The sequence below is a fragment of the Erigeron canadensis genome, chromosome 8 (assembly GCF_010389155.1).
Source record: "Erigeron canadensis isolate Cc75 chromosome 8, C_canadensis_v1, whole genome shotgun sequence".
In the NCBI taxonomy this organism is placed as follows: Eukaryota; Viridiplantae; Streptophyta; class Magnoliopsida; order Asterales; family Asteraceae; genus Erigeron; species Erigeron canadensis.
The window spans coordinates 284,330-305,514 of record NC_057768.1 but is presented as its reverse complement, the minus strand read 5'-3'; the positions used below and the strand labels follow the sequence as shown (position 1 = coordinate 305,514).

General features: G+C 32.4%; 3 protein-coding genes across 3 annotated transcripts; all 3 read left to right on the top strand.

Annotated features, from left to right (window-relative positions):
• The first annotated feature begins 658 nt into the window (after positions 1 to 658).
• Positions 659 to 4,372, top strand: LOC122580596 (LRR receptor-like serine/threonine-protein kinase RGI3). Its single transcript, XM_043752862.1, has 2 exons — positions 659 to 3,553; positions 3,637 to 4,372. Exons 1-2 carry the CDS (start codon positions 730 to 732, stop codon positions 4,104 to 4,106), a joined length of 3,294 nt encoding a protein of 1,097 aa, XP_043608797.1. The 5' UTR covers positions 659 to 729; the 3' UTR covers positions 4,107 to 4,372.
• Positions 4,373 to 12,378: 8,006 nt separating this feature from the next.
• LOC122578322 (DEAD-box ATP-dependent RNA helicase 36) lies at positions 12,379 to 16,524 on the top strand. Its single transcript, XM_043750259.1, has 7 exons — positions 12,379 to 12,467; positions 14,136 to 14,761; positions 14,868 to 15,193; positions 15,300 to 15,503; positions 15,581 to 15,662; positions 15,987 to 16,085; positions 16,213 to 16,524. The coding sequence occupies exons 2-7, from the start codon at positions 14,156 to 14,158 to the stop codon at positions 16,387 to 16,389; spliced, it is 1,494 nt and encodes a 497-aa protein (XP_043606194.1). The 5' UTR covers positions 12,379 to 12,467; positions 14,136 to 14,155; the 3' UTR covers positions 16,390 to 16,524.
• Positions 16,525 to 18,393: 1,869 nt separating this feature from the next.
• LOC122578913 lies at positions 18,394 to 20,996 on the top strand. Its single transcript, XM_043750963.1, has 7 exons — positions 18,394 to 19,047; positions 19,535 to 19,594; positions 19,702 to 19,950; positions 20,034 to 20,110; positions 20,192 to 20,268; positions 20,386 to 20,518; positions 20,600 to 20,996. Exons 1-7 carry the CDS (start codon positions 18,567 to 18,569, stop codon positions 20,753 to 20,755), a joined length of 1,233 nt encoding a protein of 410 aa, XP_043606898.1. The 5' UTR covers positions 18,394 to 18,566; the 3' UTR covers positions 20,756 to 20,996.
• The last annotated feature ends 189 nt before the right edge of the window (positions 20,997 to 21,185 follow it).

The window sequence follows — 21,185 nt, the reverse complement described above, 5'->3', positions numbered from 1 at the left end:
GACAAATTCCATTAACATTTAACTACTATTTGATAATATACAAACATATTAACGTACCATCTACAAAAACACATGGAATTGTAAATCCAATCAACTAGCTAGGCACAAATTTTGTATGAAATCTTCACTTTTTTTCAATCACTCAACGTTAATTTTTATATTTAGACTTTTGTTTTTTAGCTGACATGTTAAAATTAATACAGTCCTATATAATACGAGTAGTATGCATAAACATGTCTTTCCACTCACCGGTAAAAATGGTAAAAATAAAAGTATTAATTACCTTTGACGATAAATCAATACTTGTTCTAAGTATTATACTCTTCTCATACGTTTACATGTATATAGTTTTGTAAATTCAATATATTATCAATAAAGTGATCGACACTTGTGCTAACTAAGATGTTTTTAGCATTTCTTTATTGCTATTATATCAACAGTCTATATATACATGTGAGTGTGGTTCAAGTATTCTTCCAAAAGAAAAAAAAAAAAAGAGAGAAAGAATAGCAAATAATAAATACTAATAAACTAGTACCAGTAAAGAAAGAAAACTATATAAAACAACAAAGGTGCGTTTAGATCCAGATATCTTCATTTGCAATTTATGTAATAATAAAAAAAAACATGCATCAACAATCCCCATAAAACACACACATCTCTTCTCTTCTCTTCTCTTCTCTTTCTCCTTCTCTTCTTTCCAAACACAACAACAGCCAGCAAGCAGCAATGCCTGCTCCTTTAAGGAATCCCAAAGTCTTCTCTTTGACATTTCTCAACACCTTCTTTTTCATATTATTATTATCATTCCCAAGTATTTGTCATTCCATTGATATCCAAGGCCAAGCTTTACTTTCATGGAAAGCCACCTTAAACAACAGCTCCACAAATGCATTGGTATCATGGAATCCTTCAGACCCAACTCCCTGCAATTGGGTTGGAATTCAATGCAATTCCAATTCTCAAGTTGTCTCTATAAATTTAAACTCTATGGATATACAAGGACCACTGCCTTCAAATTTACAGCCTCTAAAGTTTTTGAGTTCACTCATTCTTTCATCAACCAATCTCACAGGTCCCATTCCTAAAGAGTTTGGAGACTGTCTTGAACTTACACTTGTCGATATTTCGGATAATTCCATAACCGGATCAATCCCAGTTGAGCTTTTTAAGCTCACAAAGCTTCAAACTTTGGCTCTCAATACTAATCTTCTTGAAGGTGAGATCCCTTTTGAGATTGGAAATCTTTCTAGTCTCAAGAACTTGATGCTGTTTGATAATCAGTTGAGTGGTGAGATTCCCAAGAGTATAGGGATGTTAAAGAATCTTCAAGTTGTTAGAGCCGGTGGAAACAAGAATATTAAAGGAGAGTTGCCTCAAGAGATTGGGAATTGTAGTGATTTAGTTATGTTGGGGCTTGCGGAGACCAGCATTTCTGGTGGGCTCCCCGCAAGCATTGGCAAGCTCAAGAAAGTCCAGACAATAGCGCTGTATACATCGCTATTGTCTGGTGCAATTCCCGATGAAATTGGGAACTGCAGCGAGTTAAGGAATCTTTACTTGTACCAGAATTCAATGACTGGTTCAATCCCACGGAGACTTGGTGAGCTTCAAAAGCTTGAGAGTGTGTTGTTATGGCAAAACAGTTTTGTCGGGTCCGTTCCTGCTGAGCTCGGGAGATGTACCGGGCTCGTGACGATTGATCTATCAGAAAACTCGCTAACGGGGAACATACCGGCTAGTTTTGGATCACTTTTGAAGCTGCAAGAGCTTCAGCTGTCTGTGAACCAGTTATCAGGTATCATACCTTTAGAGATCACAAACTGTGTTGCGTTGACTCATTTAGAAGTAGATAACAATCAGCTTACCGGTGAGATACCGATTTCGATAGGGAAATTACAGAGCATGACTCTGTTTTTTGCTTGGCAAAATAATCTCACCGGTAACATTCCAGAGTCTTTATCCCAATGTCAGAATCTGCAAGCTCTTGATCTTTCTTATAATCAAATTTTTGGCACCATACCAAAACAGATCTTTTCACTTAAAAATCTTACAAAGTTACTATTGCTTTCCAACGATTTGTCGGGTTTTATCCCATCAGAAATTGGAAGCTGCACAAACTTGTACAGATTTCGGGTCAACGATAATAGACTTTCGGGTACTGTTCCATCAGAGATAGGGAACCTAAAGAATTTAAATTTTCTGGATATGAGTAACAACAAATTTGTAGGAACGGTTCCTAAATCCATTTCTGGATGTGGGAATCTTGAGTTTCTTGATCTTCATTCAAATGGGTTCACTAATGTTTTCCCTGATACACTTCCCAAAAGTCTACAGTTTGTAGATATGTCAGACAATAGGCTTACTGGTTCGTTGACCCCTAGTATTGGTTTGTTAACCGAACTAACGAAACTTAATTTGGGAAAGAATCAACTTTCTGGAGAGATTCCAAGAGAGATACATTCTTGTAGTAAGCTGCAGTTGCTAGATCTTGGAAACAATGGTTTCTCGGGTCAGATACCGAAACAATTGGGTCATATTCCGTCCCTTGAGATCTCTCTTAATCTTAGTTGTAACCAGTTCACCGGTGAAATACCACCCGAATTTATGGGCCTTAGCAAACTAGCAAGTCTAGACCTGTCCCACAATAACATAACTGGTAAACTAGACATCCTAACCAACCTTCAAAATCTTGTCTCCCTAAATGTGTCATACAATGACTTCACCGGAGCTTTACCAAACACTCCTTTTTTTCGAAACCTCCCAAGTTCTAATCTTGCTGGAAACCAAGCTCTGTACATTTCCGGAGCAGTCATTACCCCGGCTGACAAAATGGGGTCCACCAGACATGCCAGGTCATCAGCAAGGCTTGCTATGTCGATCCTAGTCAGCATTAGTGCCGTACTGGTCCTACTAGGAATTTACACGTTGGTCAGAACTCATTTAGCGAAAAAGGAGACACTAAACGAGAAATGGGAAATGATGTTTTATCAAAAGATGGAAGTTTATGTGGATGAAATCGTTCACGAGTTGACATCAGCAAATGTGATTGGAACTGGAAGCTCTGGAATCGTGTATAAAGTGACGACTTCCAATGGGGAAACATTGGCTGTGAAGAAGATGTGGTCAACAGAACGATCTGGAGCTTTTACTTCTGAAATTGAGACATTGGGTTCCATCAGACATAAAAACATTGTTCGTTTGTTAGGGTGGGGTTCAAATGAGACGATTAAGCTCCTGTTTTATGATTACTACTCTAATGGAAGCTTAAGCTCGCTCCTTCATGGCGTTGGGAGAAAAGGAGCGGAGTGGGAGACTAGGTATGAGGTTGTCTTAGGTGTGGCTCATGCACTCGCGTATCTACACCATGATTGTTTGCCTCCGATAATACATGGAGACGTGAAAGCCATGAATGTGCTATTGGGTCCTAACCTACAGCCTTACCTCGGTGACTTTGGGCTCGCTCGACTTGTCACCAATAATCAACATCATGATGTATCAAAGCAAAGCCAGAAACCTCAGCTAGCCGGTTCTTATGGTTATATGGCTCCTGGTAAATATTAATTTGCGCTCTTTTTTATTTTTATTTTATAGTTTTAATTTATTTTTGCTGACTGGATATTATGTTTATATCAGAACATGCTTCCGGGCAACATATTAGCGAAAAGAGTGATGTGTACAGTTTTGGAGTGGTACTTTTAGAAGTATTGACAGGGAGGCACCCACTAGATCCAACTTTGCCAGGTGGTGCACACTTGGTCCAATGGGTAAGGGACCACTTGCATGGTAAGAAGGACCCGGTTGACATTCTTGATCCGAAACTCAGAGGAAGAGCTGACCCCCAGATGCACGAAATGCTCCAGACACTGGCTGTTTCATTCCTTTGTGTGAGCCCACGGCCCTATGATCGCCCAGTCATGAACGATGTAGTTGCAATGCTGAAAGAGATACGCCATGAGGATTCTTTCAGGCCAGACACAGAGTTAAAAGGGAAAGTGTTGGTGAATGGTCCTCCAGTATCCCCGACTCCCAGAGAAACGATGGTTATACAAGCTGGTTCCTCTAATTGCTCCTACGCTTTCTCAGATGACTCCTCCTCCACCTAATCTAACTAGTGTTCCAATTATTAAGAAGATAATGTAAATCTGGTATGTATGGGTAGGCATGTTTATAATAATAATAATAATTCATGAAGGGAAGGGAAGGGAGTTACAGTAGCAGCTAGGCTTGTACTGAATATATAGAAACATGTACACAGATTATTACAGTACTATTGATGAGGTTGTTTTGTAACATAGGATTGAAATTGATCAGTATGACTCAAGTTAGTGATCGAGATGACCCAAATTGTCTGTCATTATTTTCTCAGCAAGTCGGATAGTTGGCTTCATTTGGATTTTATTTAATTACAAGTTACTACTTATGCAAATAATCAATCTAGAATATGTATATATGTATCTATATCGAGGCAGCATATTGCACATGGTCCCCGGGGTTCCTAACAGCACGTGCCCATGTGAACTTTACAGGTTTACAAGCAATGCAATGCAACGCAACAAGTATTATCTTCTGCTTAAAACCAAAATTGAAGTTTTGTTAGAGTGGACCCTGTCAAATCCGTTGTTACTCAACTTGTGACACTGTACAAACCACATTTTATTACATTTTAAAATAGTTTTGGGCATTCTAATTAATTAATTAAAGGTGAGGATTTTTTATAGGACATTGTTTCAGGCCAAAATAACTGACTCCCCTACTTAGTACTTACCATGGCCGGCTTGTGAGGCCAAAATTAATTCCTGCAAAATGACTTGACCGAAATTTTAAGGAGGTCCGACTATGTGAGTGTGAAACCAGAGCCCGAAATGAGAAAATTTGGGCCACCCTGTTGAGTGTTGACACTTTTTTTTTTTTTTTTAAATGGGCGGGCTGGTTGTGGGTCTAGTTATTTAAGAGAAAAAGTTGTGGTTACTTGAAGTTTAATATCCTCACTGTTTCATAGATGAATATGAATTAGACCGACAAATTGTATTGCTTGTTGAATCTGAAGCAGCTACCATATGATCAGCTATATATATTGAAATGGGTTGAGGTTGATCTATCAACAGTAGTAGCAATCCACCTTTAACGTGGTTGAGCAGATTAAATCTTTTACTTGTGCTTGCATATGACATTAGAGTTAGGGGGTATCTTCTAAAAATAAGCATATATATGTTGTTTGATTAAAAACAGATGGAGGAGATGTAATGAATGTCATAAAGAGAAATGATCGATTGATCTTAATGAATGGCATTTTGAATACGAAGAAGATGGAACACTAGCTAGCCTAGGCATGATTTATTAAACATTGTGACAGGATCCCCTGGGGGCCAACAATAAAATCGGGCGTTAAATAACTACTTAAAATTTGCAGTAAATGACCAAACTTTATATATACTATATAGGTTTATAGCAATAAAATTGCAGGTTGGTTCCACAAGCAATAGTAACTGGCGGGCCTTTTCGTGTCAAATTCATAATTTAATGGGGCTAGTTTAAGAAATGGATCCCATCATCACTAATCAAATTCATCCGTTCATATGAATTAACACACTACCCGCGCGATACGGTGACGCTAACAGCAACGGCCTTGTGATAATGGTGCCGGCAAATAATATTAGTAATTGATATAAAGAGGATAGTGTAGATATTTTAGAAGATAATAAATTGGTGGTGTAAATGGTCATTTCGCAACTAACTCTTTTCGAAAGGGGTTCATGAAGAAAATTTTGGTCCATTCGCAACTAATTTTTCTTTAGTTAACTATTCCAGAAGTAGGATGACTAGAATTTTTATATGGAATTATAAATAATGAGTATAAGTATTCTTTTTTCATTAGTAAACGTGTGTCTTAAACTAACATGAAATTAATACTAAAAATTGATGGATGTAATTCCTAATTTTCTAGCCGGTGAGAGTTTACTGATGTCGTATCCCGGCTTAATGTTTGAAAAATTTTTTTGCCTAATTTTCTCAAATGTGGACATGATTTTACATTTTGTTAGATTACCACTGCCTCCTATTGATAGATTTAGAACCGAGAGGCGCGAGATTAAACCATATGTAAATTGGATGTCGATTGCTTATGATCTTTGTTGTATTCAATATCCATACATGCTATGCATAAAAGCCAATTCCATCTGTTTTGGTATGAAGATCAAAAGCCAAAAAGTTGATATTTTCAACTTATCCCTAGCTAATGGTAACCAAATAGTGCAACGGATAGGCCAATTTGCCCCCACCACCACACACACACAAACACACACATGTATCTATATCTATATATATACATATTTTAGAGAAGATAATTAAAAAAAAAAAAAATTGGCTTTCCTCCTCCGTATTGCCCACCACGAAGCAACCCAATACACTCGCGAATACGGTTGAATACGGCCCACACCCAAAGGTGTGGACCGTATTCGAAGTCGAATACGGAGCAATACTAGTTACATTGGGGGTGCTCTTATAAAACATATTGAAATTCTATTTAAGTTAATTTAAGCACTTTTTTCGATATCCCCATATTGTCCCTTATTCACACATCTATCTACCAATATATATATAACAAGGTCCTAAATTCATCCATAAACAAATAAGAACCCTTAGATGAGTTCCATCTTTGATTTATAACTATTAGATCAAATTTAATTATTTCAACTTTATTAAATGACAATATTAATACTTATATTTTATATGAGTAGACAAAAAAACTCCTTTAAATTATATACCATATATAATTATTATTAATCATGGCCGTAAATAATTAGTATAACAACACATGTACATGTAAACTTCCCTTCAAATTCATGTGCCATAAAATTAATAATAATGATAATAATATTAATATTAACTAAATTATTACCGCCGTAATACGAGTAAAACATATATAATTAATGACATGTTAAAATTTTTTAGTATCATAAGTTGATAAATATTTAACCTGGTAAGAATAAATCCACTAGAAAACATGAAGTTACATTAGTGGTTATTTAGATTTCGGTTAACAGTAATCATGCAGTTGAAATATGGATACATTTTAATTTATATGCTATTGGTTAAGTAATATATTATTATTATGATCACTATTTAATTTTTTAAGGCTAAATTCTTTTATGAAGAAACAAGAATTAGATGAGTTCAAATTTTTAGTTACAACCCTTAGATCAAAATAATTATATTATTACCAAATTTATTTTTAAGCAAACACGACATTAAAACTTCTACGTAATTATTTAGACAAAATATAAAGTGCATTGAACTTTTATAATGATTTTTATCTATCAATAATTTAATCGGCTAATATAAAAAAAATGACTATTTCTAACTACTAAAAGTTATGCATCTAACAACTAACACTAAAATGTAAGGTATCTATCTATTTTATATTAAACATAAAGTTTTAAATTATATTTTTTTTCTCTTTTTGTTAACATAGCTAATTTTTAATAGCTCTATTATTGTTATCAAACATCAATTTTAAATATGGTATTCAAACTTTAAAGATAAACTAATAATAATAATAATAGCTATCTTTAATGTATATTCACGGAGAAAAAACCTAATTCTTTTGAACATATTATTATCATGATCATGCATTGTTTCTTTTCAATTTAATACTATTATTTGTATTTTAGTTTTTATATTATATATTATCTCTATACATATATTGTTTAAGCGGTAAAGTTTTTTAAAATAATAAATTAATAACCAACAAAATAATTTTTCTTGAACATAAATTCACATAAACTATGTGCTGCAATATATACTAAAATAGTTTTTAAAAAAAATCAAAAAAGCATAAATTTTGAATGATAGTTAATAAGAAAGGGTTTGAATAAAATAATTCATATAATTTTTAGATATGAAAGGCTTAAATTAACTTAACTCAAACTTAAGTGAAAGATGTCATCATCTATATATAAGAGAGTCTTAAATTATACAATGGAGAAATAATGACCATTAGATGAGTTTTCATTTTTAAAGCACGGTACTTGCGTGATGCGACGGTGGTGATTGTGACGGCGTTTAGGTAGTGTTAGCGACAAGTGGTGATGTCGCAATTATTGGTGATGGTGGCGATGTCGAGTGGTGCAAATTATTGTAAAATCTAAAGGGGTAGTGAAGATATTTTAAAAGATAAGATATTAATGGTATAAATTACTTCGCTTAGATCAAAATGATGTTATAATCATTGACTTTATAATTGGTCAAACACAATTTTAGTTATTCTACTTTATAGTTTAGACAAAAGGTAGATTCAAACTTAAACGATAAAATAATAATAATAATTATTGCTATTGTTTAATGTATATTTGTGTGCTAATTCTTTCTAATCTATTACTATCATTATCATGCATTATTTATTTTCAATCTATTACTATCATTTGTATTTTATTATATCTCTATACACTTATTGTTTAAATGGTAAAATTTTTTAAAATTGTAACTAATAAAAAGAATTTATTTATATATAAATTCACATAAATTATGCGCTACAATTTATTAAAAAATAATACAAAAATACCAAATATAGCCACAAAATAGTTGAAGGAAACAAACAAACCATGGCTTAGTAAGAAATCAAAGGGAATAAGCGATTATGGTTAGGAATTACAGTGAAAATTGTTTTTGCGTTCGGGCTAAAGAACTATAATCTATCAAAATAAAGAATTAAAAAAATTGTAGAGTGAAATCTTACAAGATATATTAATTAAAGTTGAAATTTTTTAATAAATCACAATAAATTTTTCACAAAAATTTTGAACGATAGTTGAAGAGAGGGTTTGAATAAAATAGTTCATACAATCCACAATATGAAGGGTTTAAAGTCGACTTAACTCAAACTTAAGTGAAAGATGACATCATTTATAAATAAAAGAGTCTTAAATTAACAATGATCATTAGATGAACTTCGAATGTTAGTTACAACGTTAATATCAAAATGATGATTCATCATTGAATTTAAAATTGGTCAAATACAACATTAGTCTTTCTACTTTACTAGCTAATAACCTGGGTTCAACCAGTGCATTTTAATAAAAGTTTTGTAAAAACATGTATTCACCACTGGAGTTGCGATGAAATTGATTGGGTATTATAATTAACTGAAACATTTTATAGTTTTGATAAGCAAAATGCATATAGCTACCTTTAAATTTTTGTATCAAATTTATTTAGTGTGCGTAAACAACAAAATATGTATATTACTCATAACTTCATAATATTATACCTTATGTTTCATCAATTTTCCATAAAAATTTGCAATATAAAAGCAACAATTGGAATCAATGGATAGAAATAGAGGAGATTATTATGTAACCATATTATAATATTATATAATAACTGTACAAGCATATAGTAGATATGTTTACATTTTTAATAGGTCATCAGGTCAACATTTAGTCAACCAAGTAAAAAATAGAAAAATATGTTGGTGATATATACTAATAATCCAGTTCAATTGGTATCTATGTAAATGAGGGAAAGTACATTAGTAATCCAGTTCAATGAGCAATCATGTAAATATAGATTAACCTGTTATAGTAGGTCATCAGGTTAGCAGTTGGTCAACCATGTAAAAAAATAAAAAGAATATGGGTGATACACATCAATAATCCAGTTCAATGGGCAACCATGTAAATGACGGAAAGTACATTGTTTATCTGGTGACTTAACCTTAATTTAATATCTGTTATTACAAAAATATGTAGATGACAGAAATTTAAAAGACTATGTATAAGTTATTAGAGTTTTTATAAAATAAAAATAAAACTTTTTTTGTTAGAAAAAATAACATCATAAATAACCAAAAATAAAAGTAAAATAAATCATAAATAAAATAATCACAATATTTTAATTTACATAAGACATAGGCTAGAAAAAAATTAAATTATAAATAATAAATAATAAATAATTAGAAAATGACTTAAACTTTAAACAAAGATGATGTTATAGATCAATACAATAAAAAATAAATAATTGGTATAAAGAATTCTAATAATGACAAGTGTGCTTTGCTTAGAAAATCATGATGTCATAAGAATTTGGTTTTATTTATATAAGAGATATCTTAAACAAAATATAACTTTCTGTATTTAAATAATATTAATATATGATAATAAAAGTATATATAAAATCTTAGAAAAGGTTTTAAAAGAATAAACTTTACCTATAAAATTTAATTTGTAAGTTTTGATTTTATGTTATGCATATATCAACTGAAACTATAATATACGTATATATAACATATAATTGAAGGCTAAGTTAATTTCAAATTTCACCGAATCAAATAGCTTTAATATTGACTTTGTATTTTATATACCATGAAATTATAAATGTTGACTTAGTATACAATCTTAAGTTTTAAACTTAACCTTGAATTTTGATTACATGAAATTAATAAATTCTACTAATATGAAATTGAAGAATAAATAATATGTTAAAAAAATATATTTATATGATTTTTCTTATTTAAAATCAAATAGCTCATCTTATGTAAAAAATCAAATATTTATTACTTTTTTTTTATTTATATCAAATAATATGATGTCATGAAATGATAACATGTTATTAACTAACTAATTAACCCGGGTTCAACCCGGACTTATTAATAAAAGTTTTATAATATTAAGTTATGTTAATGTTTAAGAAATATGGGATAGTTCAACCATACTCATAACCTCGGAATATTATACCTTATATTTCAAATAAATATAATTAACATATTTACTCGCATAATATGAGGATAAATTAATAGTCTTTTAGAATAAAATTATTTAGATTATTGAAAGTTAAAAGACAATGTATAAAATATAAAAAATTTCAAAAGAAAATAAAAAACTTATATTTTTTTAATAGAAAAGTACATTATAAATATAAAAAAAAATGAAATAAATTTAAAGAAGCAAAGTACGTATATCAAAAGTAAAAAAAAATCCTAAACTTTAAGAAAGAATTTAGAGATGACAAATAAGCTATTTTAATAGAATGACGATGTCATAACAATTGTCTTTTATTTAATATACTCAGACTAAATGATAATATTAAGACGAAAAGATATGGTGATATTATTTTGAAAGTCGTTTAAAAAGAAATAAATTAAATAATTACATTTTAATTTACATGAGACTTAAGCTTGGAAAAGAAAAAATCATAAATTAACTAAAGAACCTTAAATAGGAGAATTTAGAGATGACAAATAAGCTATTTTTATAAAATGACGATGTCATAACAATTGTCTTTTATTTAATATACTCGGACTAATTGATAATATTAAGACGAAAAGGTATGGTGATATTATTTTGAAAGTCGTTTAAAAAAATAAATTAAATAATTACATTTTAATTTACATGAGACTTAAGCTTAGAAAATAAAAAATCATAAATTATTAACTAAGTTTAAACCTTAAATAGGATGATGTCATAAATCAAGATAATAATAAAGAGATAATTAATAGGAATGAGTCTAATAATGACGTGTAAACATTTTTTAAAATTTAATGATGTCATAAAAATTTTGTTTTATTTATATAAGAGATTATATATGAATACTCGCGTATTACGCGGGTCAATAATCTAGTTACTTCTAATTCTATATCTTTAAACACAATTAGACAAACACCCTACCATGATCTAACATACAGTAACTTCTTTCTCTTCTTTCTATTTACACACACGCATATCAATTCCTCCTTACTGTTTTGTATTATCATCACCGTTTAACCGTCGCAACGCGCGGGTACTAACCCTCGTATAAAAGAAATATAAAGTAGCCATTAGCCAGTAATGAGAAATTGTATAAGATCTAAATTAAAGAACAAGTTAGGCCCAGGAATTTAGAATCTTGCCAATTTAGAAATTGTATAAGATCTAAATTGGACCCATTTAATCCAAATATTGGGCCAATCTGGTAAATGTGGGCCTTTTAAACTTACACCACTTATTAAAAAAAAAAAAAATTTAAGGACTTTTAATACATCTGCATCTCTCATGTATAATGTCCGGTCAAAGCCTACTTCTTAAGTTTCTCCGTTAAATAAATCGGGCAAATGACTAAACATGCAACCAAGTCTCCTCTCTTTTATTGTTTCAAAACTTTATACTGTATTTATTAAGCTGGTGTTTTTCCTGAGCCCCTGCTCTTTTCTAATATAAAACCTTTAATCCATTTGATAAGTTTAAGAATGACCATTAACAATAGTAACATTCTAACAATGATAACCCAATTGACATTTTTAATTTATATCTAGCCCATTTGATATAGCCCACTAACTGCCGAAGCCCATAACTTAAAAGTAGTATAATACATTTTGATAATTTGATATCCCTACATTTCCCTTTTCTTCCCTTTTCACCAGTCAATTTTACCAAAAGTAGTCACCGGCGTTACCACCGCTCCCGAACCTCCTTTTACCGTCGTCATCATCTCTGGTAAGTTAAAGCCCACATCTTTTTGTCTATAATATTCGTGTCATGAGGTTTAAGATGTGTACAAGTTGTGCCGCCTATGAATTAGGTACTAACTAGTTGCCTTTTAAAGAAAGCTGTCTTATACTTTGTCAGATCCTCCCAATTTTATACAACTGATGAAATCTTCAATATACATGTTATATCTTCCTACTACTATACAATTTAGTTGTATATACATGGGATTGCTTGTTGACGGATTTTGAAACTATTTTGTATTTATTATGCGAGACTGATAAATGTTTAGGTTTACAAACATATATGTTGATTGATACCTATCGGATTTAGAACAAGCACTCTAGTCTAGGTAACCGTTTGCCCGAACGAAATCCAACTTTCTATTCCCGGGGTCGCATTGCTTCTTCTTACACTGTCTTATCAAGTCTCAATATGAATATCATTCCTTTTATTTTTTATACATATACGAGAAAACCTATTACTCTGCTAGCAGCTGTTGATGCGGATGGCCCAATCCTTGAGGAGATTAGTACCTCAGTTATTGGGTTGTTTATCTTTGCAACATTAAACAAGTAAACGGTTCTAGTTCTTGTTCGTCCAAGATGGACTAATGAGGTCAAGTGCATTAGTTCAATGGTTACTATCTTAATTGACAAATTCGCCTGCATCACAGCATCACTTCACTAAGTAGCTCAAGAATTATAGTAAGTGGTGGCCTTGAAAAACACATCGACCCTCTGTTTTCAGCAATCACTGATGGGTTGAAAACTTGATTAAGAAATCTCTTTTTTACAAGTTTATAAGCTGCATAATTATCTGTTTATAAGTTCCATATAAAAATTGGTTTGGGGTTTAACCACATAAAGGTGAAACAACACTGGTGACGATAAGTCATGATGCTCACTTATGTGGCTGCTGATGTATCATTTTGGAACTGTTTAAGCTTGTGTGTCCGATGTCATAATGTGTCACTGCCAACGTGGAGATAACAGGTGCAACCAATGTTGCAAGTTACTGAGTGAAGATTTTAGAAATATTGACATCCAAGAATCATGACTGTAAACAACAACCATTTCTTCACTGATGCTTTTAAACCTAAATAAACCAGTATGACTAAAGTGTAAAGATTGGAAAGTTGAGAACTAAAATAATAAGTTTTTTCTTATAATTTTTGGTAACTAATACATGCTACTTTGGTGAGAAACTGAGAATGCTATCTTGTAATAATGGTCTTTACTCTTGTTTTAGAACATAGGAACCATAAACCCTAATACTACAAATGTACTTGAAGAGTATCAGGAATGGGGAATCCAACCAAATTTTGTTGAGAATATATGGATCAGTTGTTGACTGGATTGAAAAGCGTGATCTTGGTATTAGTATTTATTAGCTTACATTGTTAACTGGAATGTGTGAATATTGATTGAATATGGATAGGAGTATCTGTTATAGATTGGTAGTATCTAGTATGGATAGGATGAATGAAGGTCATTTCTTAGTACACTGGGCAGTCCATTTGACTAATAAATTGTAGACAGGCATATTTGAACAATGTTAATATATAGTTCACTTTTGTTAAAAAAAAAAAAACATTGTATGCATTTTGGCATTGACGTTGCATTTTACTTTTACTTTTAGATTTTAACTTTTGTAATTGTATTCGTTGTTGTGCAGTGTAACTCTCGTTATTAATTATGACAGACCAAGAAGACCTTATCGACGAAAACTTCCCCTTATTTTCTCGCAAACCAAGACATGAATCCTCTGAGTCTGCCTCCACAGTTGCTGATAATCCTAGCTCCTACCATCATCAGTTTGTCAAAGACACATCATCATCAAATCCTAACACCAGTAATAAAACATTTTCTGATCTAGGTCTTTCAGATTGGGCTCTGCAAACTTGCAAAGAATTAGGCATGAAAAAGCCTACACCCGTTCAACAAAATTGCATCCCACATATCCTTGCCGGGGACGACGTGTTAGGCTTGGCACAAACCGGAAGTGGTAAAACAGCCGCTTTCGCATTGCCGATTCTCCATCGCCTTGCCAAGGATCCTTTCGGTGTTTTTTGTTTGGTGGTGACTCCTACTCGTGAACTTGCGTACCAATTGGCTGAACAGTTCAAGGCACTTGGATCGTGTTTGAATTTAAAATGTGCTGTTATAGTTGGTGGGATGGATATGATCACGCAGTCGCAAGCATTGATGAGACGTCCTCATGTTGTTATTGCCACTCCTGGTAGACTTAAAGTTCTTATTGAACAGAGTCCAGATGTTCCTGCTGTTTTTTCCAACACCAAGGTATCCCTGATATTTTTTGTGTTGCAAAATAGCATTTTGTTTACTTGCTTTTTTTGCCATGCTGTCTTTGTTACGATTGTGGTAATAATATGTTCTTAATTATTAGTTCTTAGTGTTGGATGAGGCTGATAGAGTTCTAGATGTTGGCTTTGAAGCAGAGTTGAGAGTGGTATTCAAGTGCTTACCCAAAAACAGACAGACTTTGTTATTTTCTGCAACAATGACAAGCAACCTTCAAGCTTTACTTGACGTTTCTATGAACAAGGCATATTTTTATGCTGCATATGAAGGGTTGCAAACAGTTGACACTCTTAAACAACAGTATGTGTTTGTCCCAGAAACTGTCAAGGATGTTTATCTGTATCACATTTTATCACGGCGTATGGAAGATATGGGGATTCGATCTGCCATAATTTTTGTTTCCAGATGCAGGTATCTATGTTATATGTGTCATGTGTGCAAGAATATAACTTTTCCTATTATTTTTATAGTAATTCACGTCATTTTTTCATACGAGTATTAATATGTTGATGGCCAGGGATTGTCATCGTTTGGGTTTGTTGATGGAAGTGCTTGGTCTGGAAGTAGCTGCTTTGCATTCATACAAATCGCAATCTTTAAGGTTGTCTGCACTTCACAAATTTAAATCCGGGAAGGTTCCTGTATTACTTGCTACTGATGTTGCCAGTCGGGGTTTGGATATTCCGACAGTTGATCTTGTGATTAACTATAATATACCAAGGTAAACTCTATAAATGTGTATTTTATTTACAAAAAAAAAAACTTCAATCCCCTCCATTTTTCTGTAAACTATTTCAGAGATCCAAGGGACTATGTTCATCGTGTTGGACGTACAGCTAGAGCTGGCAGAGGAGGACTAGCATTAAGTTTAGTCATTCAAGTGAGAAATTGTTTTATGCATTTCCTGTAACACAATTTATCTTTGTCGATTACTTTATTCTTATTATGTGACATCAAATTCTCACTTCCTGGATGCACATTCAAACACACCCCAAATTGGTTTATATTCAAACATGACAAAAAGCTTCTTTTTTGTTTGCTGTAAGGTTAACTAGTACAAGCTTAAAGCAAGAATTGCCATTAAACATAATATTTTGGTATTTTTTAGCTACAAAAGCAAGTAGCTCTTGTGAACTTTATCATGTCTTCAATGTTTAACCTTTGATTAAGCAATGTTACTTTATCTGAAATGAATTTTTGGCAGAAAGAAGTTGATCTTATTAAGGAGGTAGAAAAAGATCTTGGGAAAGAATTGGAGAAGTTTGAATGTAAAGAGGATGATGTACTTGAAGATATTAAAAAGGTAAAAAAATTGAAATATTGTGCATTTCTCTTAAAATGTTTTTTTAACTTTTGCCCTGGTATGTTAAGTATACAGCAGCATGTTATTTTTTTAAAAAAATAAATAAATTTAAATGTGAGATGTACAGGTTTTTGATGCGAGACATGTGGCAAAAATGAAAATGTCGGATGATGGGTTTGAAGAGACGGAGAAAGCAAGGAAAGCACAGAAGATGAAAGGCTTGGCTGAAAAAGGATTTATGAACAAGAACAAGAGCAAGAAACGAAAAAGAGAGAAATTTACTATGAAGCAGTTGGTAGAGTAGATTGAAGCATTCTGATGATGTTTGTAATTGCATAGTGGCCATGAATTTTGTTGTTAAACTACATGGATTACATGCACTGATAAATTGTTTATTTATATTTTTTTGAACAAAGAAGAGGAAAGATAGCATATCAAACATAGTGTCAAATATGATTGTAGAAGTGGTAGTATACTAGTATCAGTAGTAAAACTAAGGCAATAATTAATCAATGATGAGTTTGTGTAATTGTTTGATGTTCCCTTTGTGACTTGTAGGTCTAGGTACGAATCCGTATTCAGCTAACTTTGAGATGTGGTATATTCAAATTCAATTATGGGAGCGCTGGGTAACCTTATTAATCGTCGTGCTTTTAGAAGAATTAGTATGAGTTTTTTCCCAATTGGGTATTTAAAATATGCATTTCTATCTCGAGGGCTCTCTAGCGTGGACCTGGTTAAGACAATGTATGATAGATCCCTCGCTGTTGAATTGCGACACGAAATTTTAAGCGAAATTTATGTTTAAAAAAAAAATAAAAAATTAAGAAGCAAAACATCAAGTGTATCAAACATCTCGATGAATGGAATAACTAGGAAGGAAGGAAAACACTAGTAGTATTTGTTTAATGGTGGAGATTTTTGACGGAAAATATTAATCGACCTACCTTATATGGTTAAAAATCAAACTAATATCGTTAAGATTTAACATATGGATTTTATCAAGTCTTTTTTCTAATCTTATCTTTTGATTCTTTTATACGTCATTATCATATAATTTGGTTTATTTTTAGTTAGGGTGATTTGTGGAGAAAAACACTCACGTATAAGATATGGTAACATGGATAAGAAGTACAATGAGGTTTGGCTTAGACGAATTTTTATTATAGTTTTCACAGTAATTTTTAAAATTTTTTTTTTTATGAATAAGACATCTATATTGTAACTAAAAAAATAAGGTTAGTGGTACATTTGACATCTCTAATTTGGGTCTAATTCTACTCCTAATTAATCTAGCTATCTTTTTTTTTTCTTTTTAGATTATTAAATTGATAATTATATTTAAAATTTATCACAACCATAACAAATTGTTTTAAATTTTAAAGATATATACGGAGTACTATCTTTAAAACACTCATATAAAGTTATTATATATATAATAGAAATAAGTTTTTATTAAGCATTTTCCATCATTCATATCCTTTGTATCTTTAAAAAACAAAATCATGGTCATGTAGTATCTCAATTAAAAACAAACGTTTTTTTTATATCACTTTAGTAATTTGTTCATGTTTGTTATTATTTGATATGAAGTGTTATTGTTATTTTTTAACTCTTGTAATTCATGTTATTGTTAATTGTAGGTTGTTAATTTTTTTATCTTATAAAAGGTTTTATTCTTTTAAATTTATTTTGGTCATTAACTTATTGTACTAGCTATTTACATCTTAATTTTTTAAATTTAAAATATAACATATATTCTTTTATTTTTGCTAGATGAAAATAAGACAAGGTTGTTTCATGTCGAAGAACTAAATCCAACCAATGTTAATAATCATCTAACATAAATTATCATTTTTGATATGAGACTTACTAGGCTGAAGATTTGTACTTTTTGTCAAGGTTGTAGAACTTCTCTGCCGAGTTCTCAAGATAAAATTTCCGATTTCTTACTTTGCTGAGTCGAGTCCGAGTCACTAATTTTCCAACCTTGATACGGACAAATTGATGATGAATCGTGCATCTATCAACTAATCTAACGTGTAATCTTGAAGTTTAAATTATTATGTTAATGTTTTTTAAAAAGTTATGTTTAAATTTGAAGTTTGGAATATATTTTTAAAATTTATCAAATATAATTTAAAAAATATTTATATTTATATATAAAATTTCAATCTGAGCTCTGTCAGAGTCGAGTCTGATTTTTCAAAAACTTTTAGACTCCTCTTACCGAGTCGAGTCCGAGTTGGCTTGCTTTTTGTTAAGAAATGCAACTAAACTAGTCACGTATCATCATCGTCATCCACATTCCACACACACAAAAGAAAAGAAAAGAAGAGAGAAAAAAAAAAGCTTCCTTCCTTCGTTCGTTCCCGGGGGTATTGAATTGATGGACTGGTAACAGACAGACAGACAGACAGATAAGAGATCATCAACAAACAATTGAATCTCTGTCTCTCTCATTTTGATTTGGGAGTGGGAATGGGAATAACTAGTAGACTAGAGGTGGTGGTGGTCAGCAGCCGCCATCACCAATTTTCGTCTTCCCCAAAAACAAACCACCTCCTATCTCCTCTATCTTCTTCTTCTTCATATTCTAATTATTATTATAATCCCACACATAATAGTTATAATAATAATAGAAGAAGAAACATAACCACGAGAAGAGGAGCACTGAAGAAGAAGAAAGAATGGAGAGAGTACGAGGATGCTGTCAAAGACAAAGATCTCCGTCGTGCCCTTTCTTTCCTCCTCCTCCTCCAACAACAACAGGAGGACCAGGACGAGGAGGAGGAGACACTAATAATCAGAAGAAGAAGAAGCGGCGAAGAAGACGAGAGAGATTGGCGGCTAGTCCTGGATACATGTTTGAATGCGGATGATATGCGACTTGTTGCGTCTGCTTATTCTTTCCTCAAAGATAAAGGCTTCCTCTCTCATTTCGGAAGATACCGCTCCATTGGTACCCCAACTCTCTTCTTCTTTCTTTTTTCATATACGTATTAGTATTATTAGGAATTTGCTAAGCATATCAGTTAGGGACGCATAAACACTGTTGACAGTTAATGTAGTGTAATTAATGTAGGGTACGGGTCCATTTAGTGTAATTTTGTTTGAAAATTGATGTATTCTTTATAGGTGTTACTACGGGTCAAAGTAATTTGGGATACCGGTCGATGTAACTTACTTTAAACTTTCAAAAGATTTTCCTACAATAAATCTTATAAACATGAACTTGTGCAACTAAATGAGAAATGAAAACCACCAAAATGCTGAAAATCTCTTTCAAACCGCTAAAAATAGCCAAACAAATCTTACAAATGCTAACAATCTAGACGTTATCGTTACTTAACGTCGATGCAAAGGCTATTGATAAAAATATGGGCCATCGAGCATAAATAGTTTGTTATTATATATACATGTCTGACTCTCAATGAATGGTGTTTGAGTCTTGGATGGAACTAGAGATGTCACCCCAACCGTGCTCAAGTCTTCAACCGGCTTAGAAGGTAATACATCATCATCTCATGTTTTACTTACTACTACCTTCCTTCTCATCTATGTAATGATTATTAAATCTACCTTGTATACTGCATTATGATGCTGCTTTCTACAGTTTCCAAACTTTCACCAAAGAAATGGGGTCTTTCCACAAACTCTGGTCTTGTTCTGCTTGCCTTTTTCGCTGCTTTGTCCTATCTCGTGGACCATGGGTTTGATCTCAGACCTCAGCTTGCCGTAACTTTGGGTATAGCTATGGCAGATTCTGTATTCCTTGGTGGTTCCTGTTTAGCCCAAATTTCAAGTTTTTGGCCTCCTTACAAGCGCCGTATTCTCGTGCATGAAGCAGGACATCTTCTAGTGGGTGAGTCTCATGTTTCTTGTCATTCGATTGCTAGAAGTTTCCTGACAACTATTTACTTACTGTTTTAATGGATAAAATTGTAGCTTATCTCATGGGATGCCCCATTCGTGGAGTTATTTTAGATCCTATTGTTGCAATGCAGATGGGGATTCAAGGCCAGGTATGTTAATACTACCCCGACTTAGCATCATTCTAGAGATTCCCCTGCTTTTGAAACTTGGCTTAATATATAATTGTGCAGGCTGGAACACAATTTTGGGATGAGAATCTTCAAAATGAGCTTGCTGAGGGCCGACTCACCGGTGTAGCCTTTGACAGGTCTCCTCTCTTTTTTCCTTTTTTCTTTTGTGATAATTAGTTTGATTAATATCAGTCTTCACTTTTTTATGAGGTACCTTAAATCATTGTCACTTAGGAGTTCTATGCCTTGTTTAGGTATTGTATGGTGCTATTTGGTGGGATAGCAGCAGAAGCTCTTGTTTATGGTGAGGCCGAGGGTGGAGAGAATGATGAAAATCTATTTAGGAGCATCTGTTTGCTTTTGGAGCCTCCATTATCTGTTGCTCAGGTACCTATTACCATTTCTGAATGTTTTTGCTTAAACTGGATGATTGTGATGATGGATGCTCATGGTTTTCAATATTAATAGATGTCGAATCAAGCAAGGTGGTCAGTTCTGCAATCTTATAATCTGTTGAAATGGCATAAAAATGCCCATCAAGCTGCTGTTAGAGCTCTAGAGAGTGGTGGTAGTCTCAGTGTAGTCATAAGAAGCATCGAAGAAGCAATGGCTAGCAGCAGATGATGCTTTCATTGCAATATATGATACAACAATCTTAACATATCTGTACGTAATCATGTACCTTCTAGTTACTACAGCTTAATTAGGAGTTTGGTCGTGAGATTGCGAATTCATTTATGTGTGATAGTATCTAAAGCATCAATTGGGTTAAAAAGTGAATTTCTTAATGTAGATACCCAACCGACTTACTAAAGGAAAGAGTTATTGATAGTTAATAAAATTGTACCAAAAGATTCACAAGAAAGTCAGCCTTTATTCTAGACAGGATTATTCTATCTCAATTTGTTTATGAAATAATGCATGTATGGTTTTTAATCTATCTATGCTCTAATAAAACAAACCACCCTTTTTTTTCCTTAAACTTTCTACCTTTGAAAAACCAAAGATACTTTTCTCCTTTATTCACTAATTTAAACATTTTCATCTAATATAC

Coding starts and splice junctions, on each gene's coding strand:
- LOC122580596 (XM_043752862.1), top strand. CDS start 730: ATGCCTGCTCCTTTAAGGAATCCCAAAGTCTTCTCTTTGACATTTCTC. Junction 3,554..3,636: donor TTATGGTTATATGGCTCCTG/GTAAATATTAAT, acceptor TGTTTATATCAG/AACATGCTTCCGGGCAACAT.
- LOC122578322 (XM_043750259.1), top strand. CDS start 14,156: ATGACAGACCAAGAAGACCTTATCGACGAAAACTTCCCCTTATTTTCT. Junction 14,762..14,867: donor CTGTTTTTTCCAACACCAAG/GTATCCCTGATA, acceptor CTTAATTATTAG/TTCTTAGTGTTGGATGAGGC. Junction 16,086..16,212: donor TACTTGAAGATATTAAAAAG/GTAAAAAAATTG, acceptor TGAGATGTACAG/GTTTTTGATGCGAGACATGT.
- LOC122578913 (XM_043750963.1), top strand. CDS start 18,567: ATGGGAATAACTAGTAGACTAGAGGTGGTGGTGGTCAGCAGCCGCCAT. Junction 20,111..20,191: donor AGATGGGGATTCAAGGCCAG/GTATGTTAATAC, acceptor ATAATTGTGCAG/GCTGGAACACAATTTTGGGA. Junction 20,519..20,599: donor CTCCATTATCTGTTGCTCAG/GTACCTATTACC, acceptor CAATATTAATAG/ATGTCGAATCAAGCAAGGTG.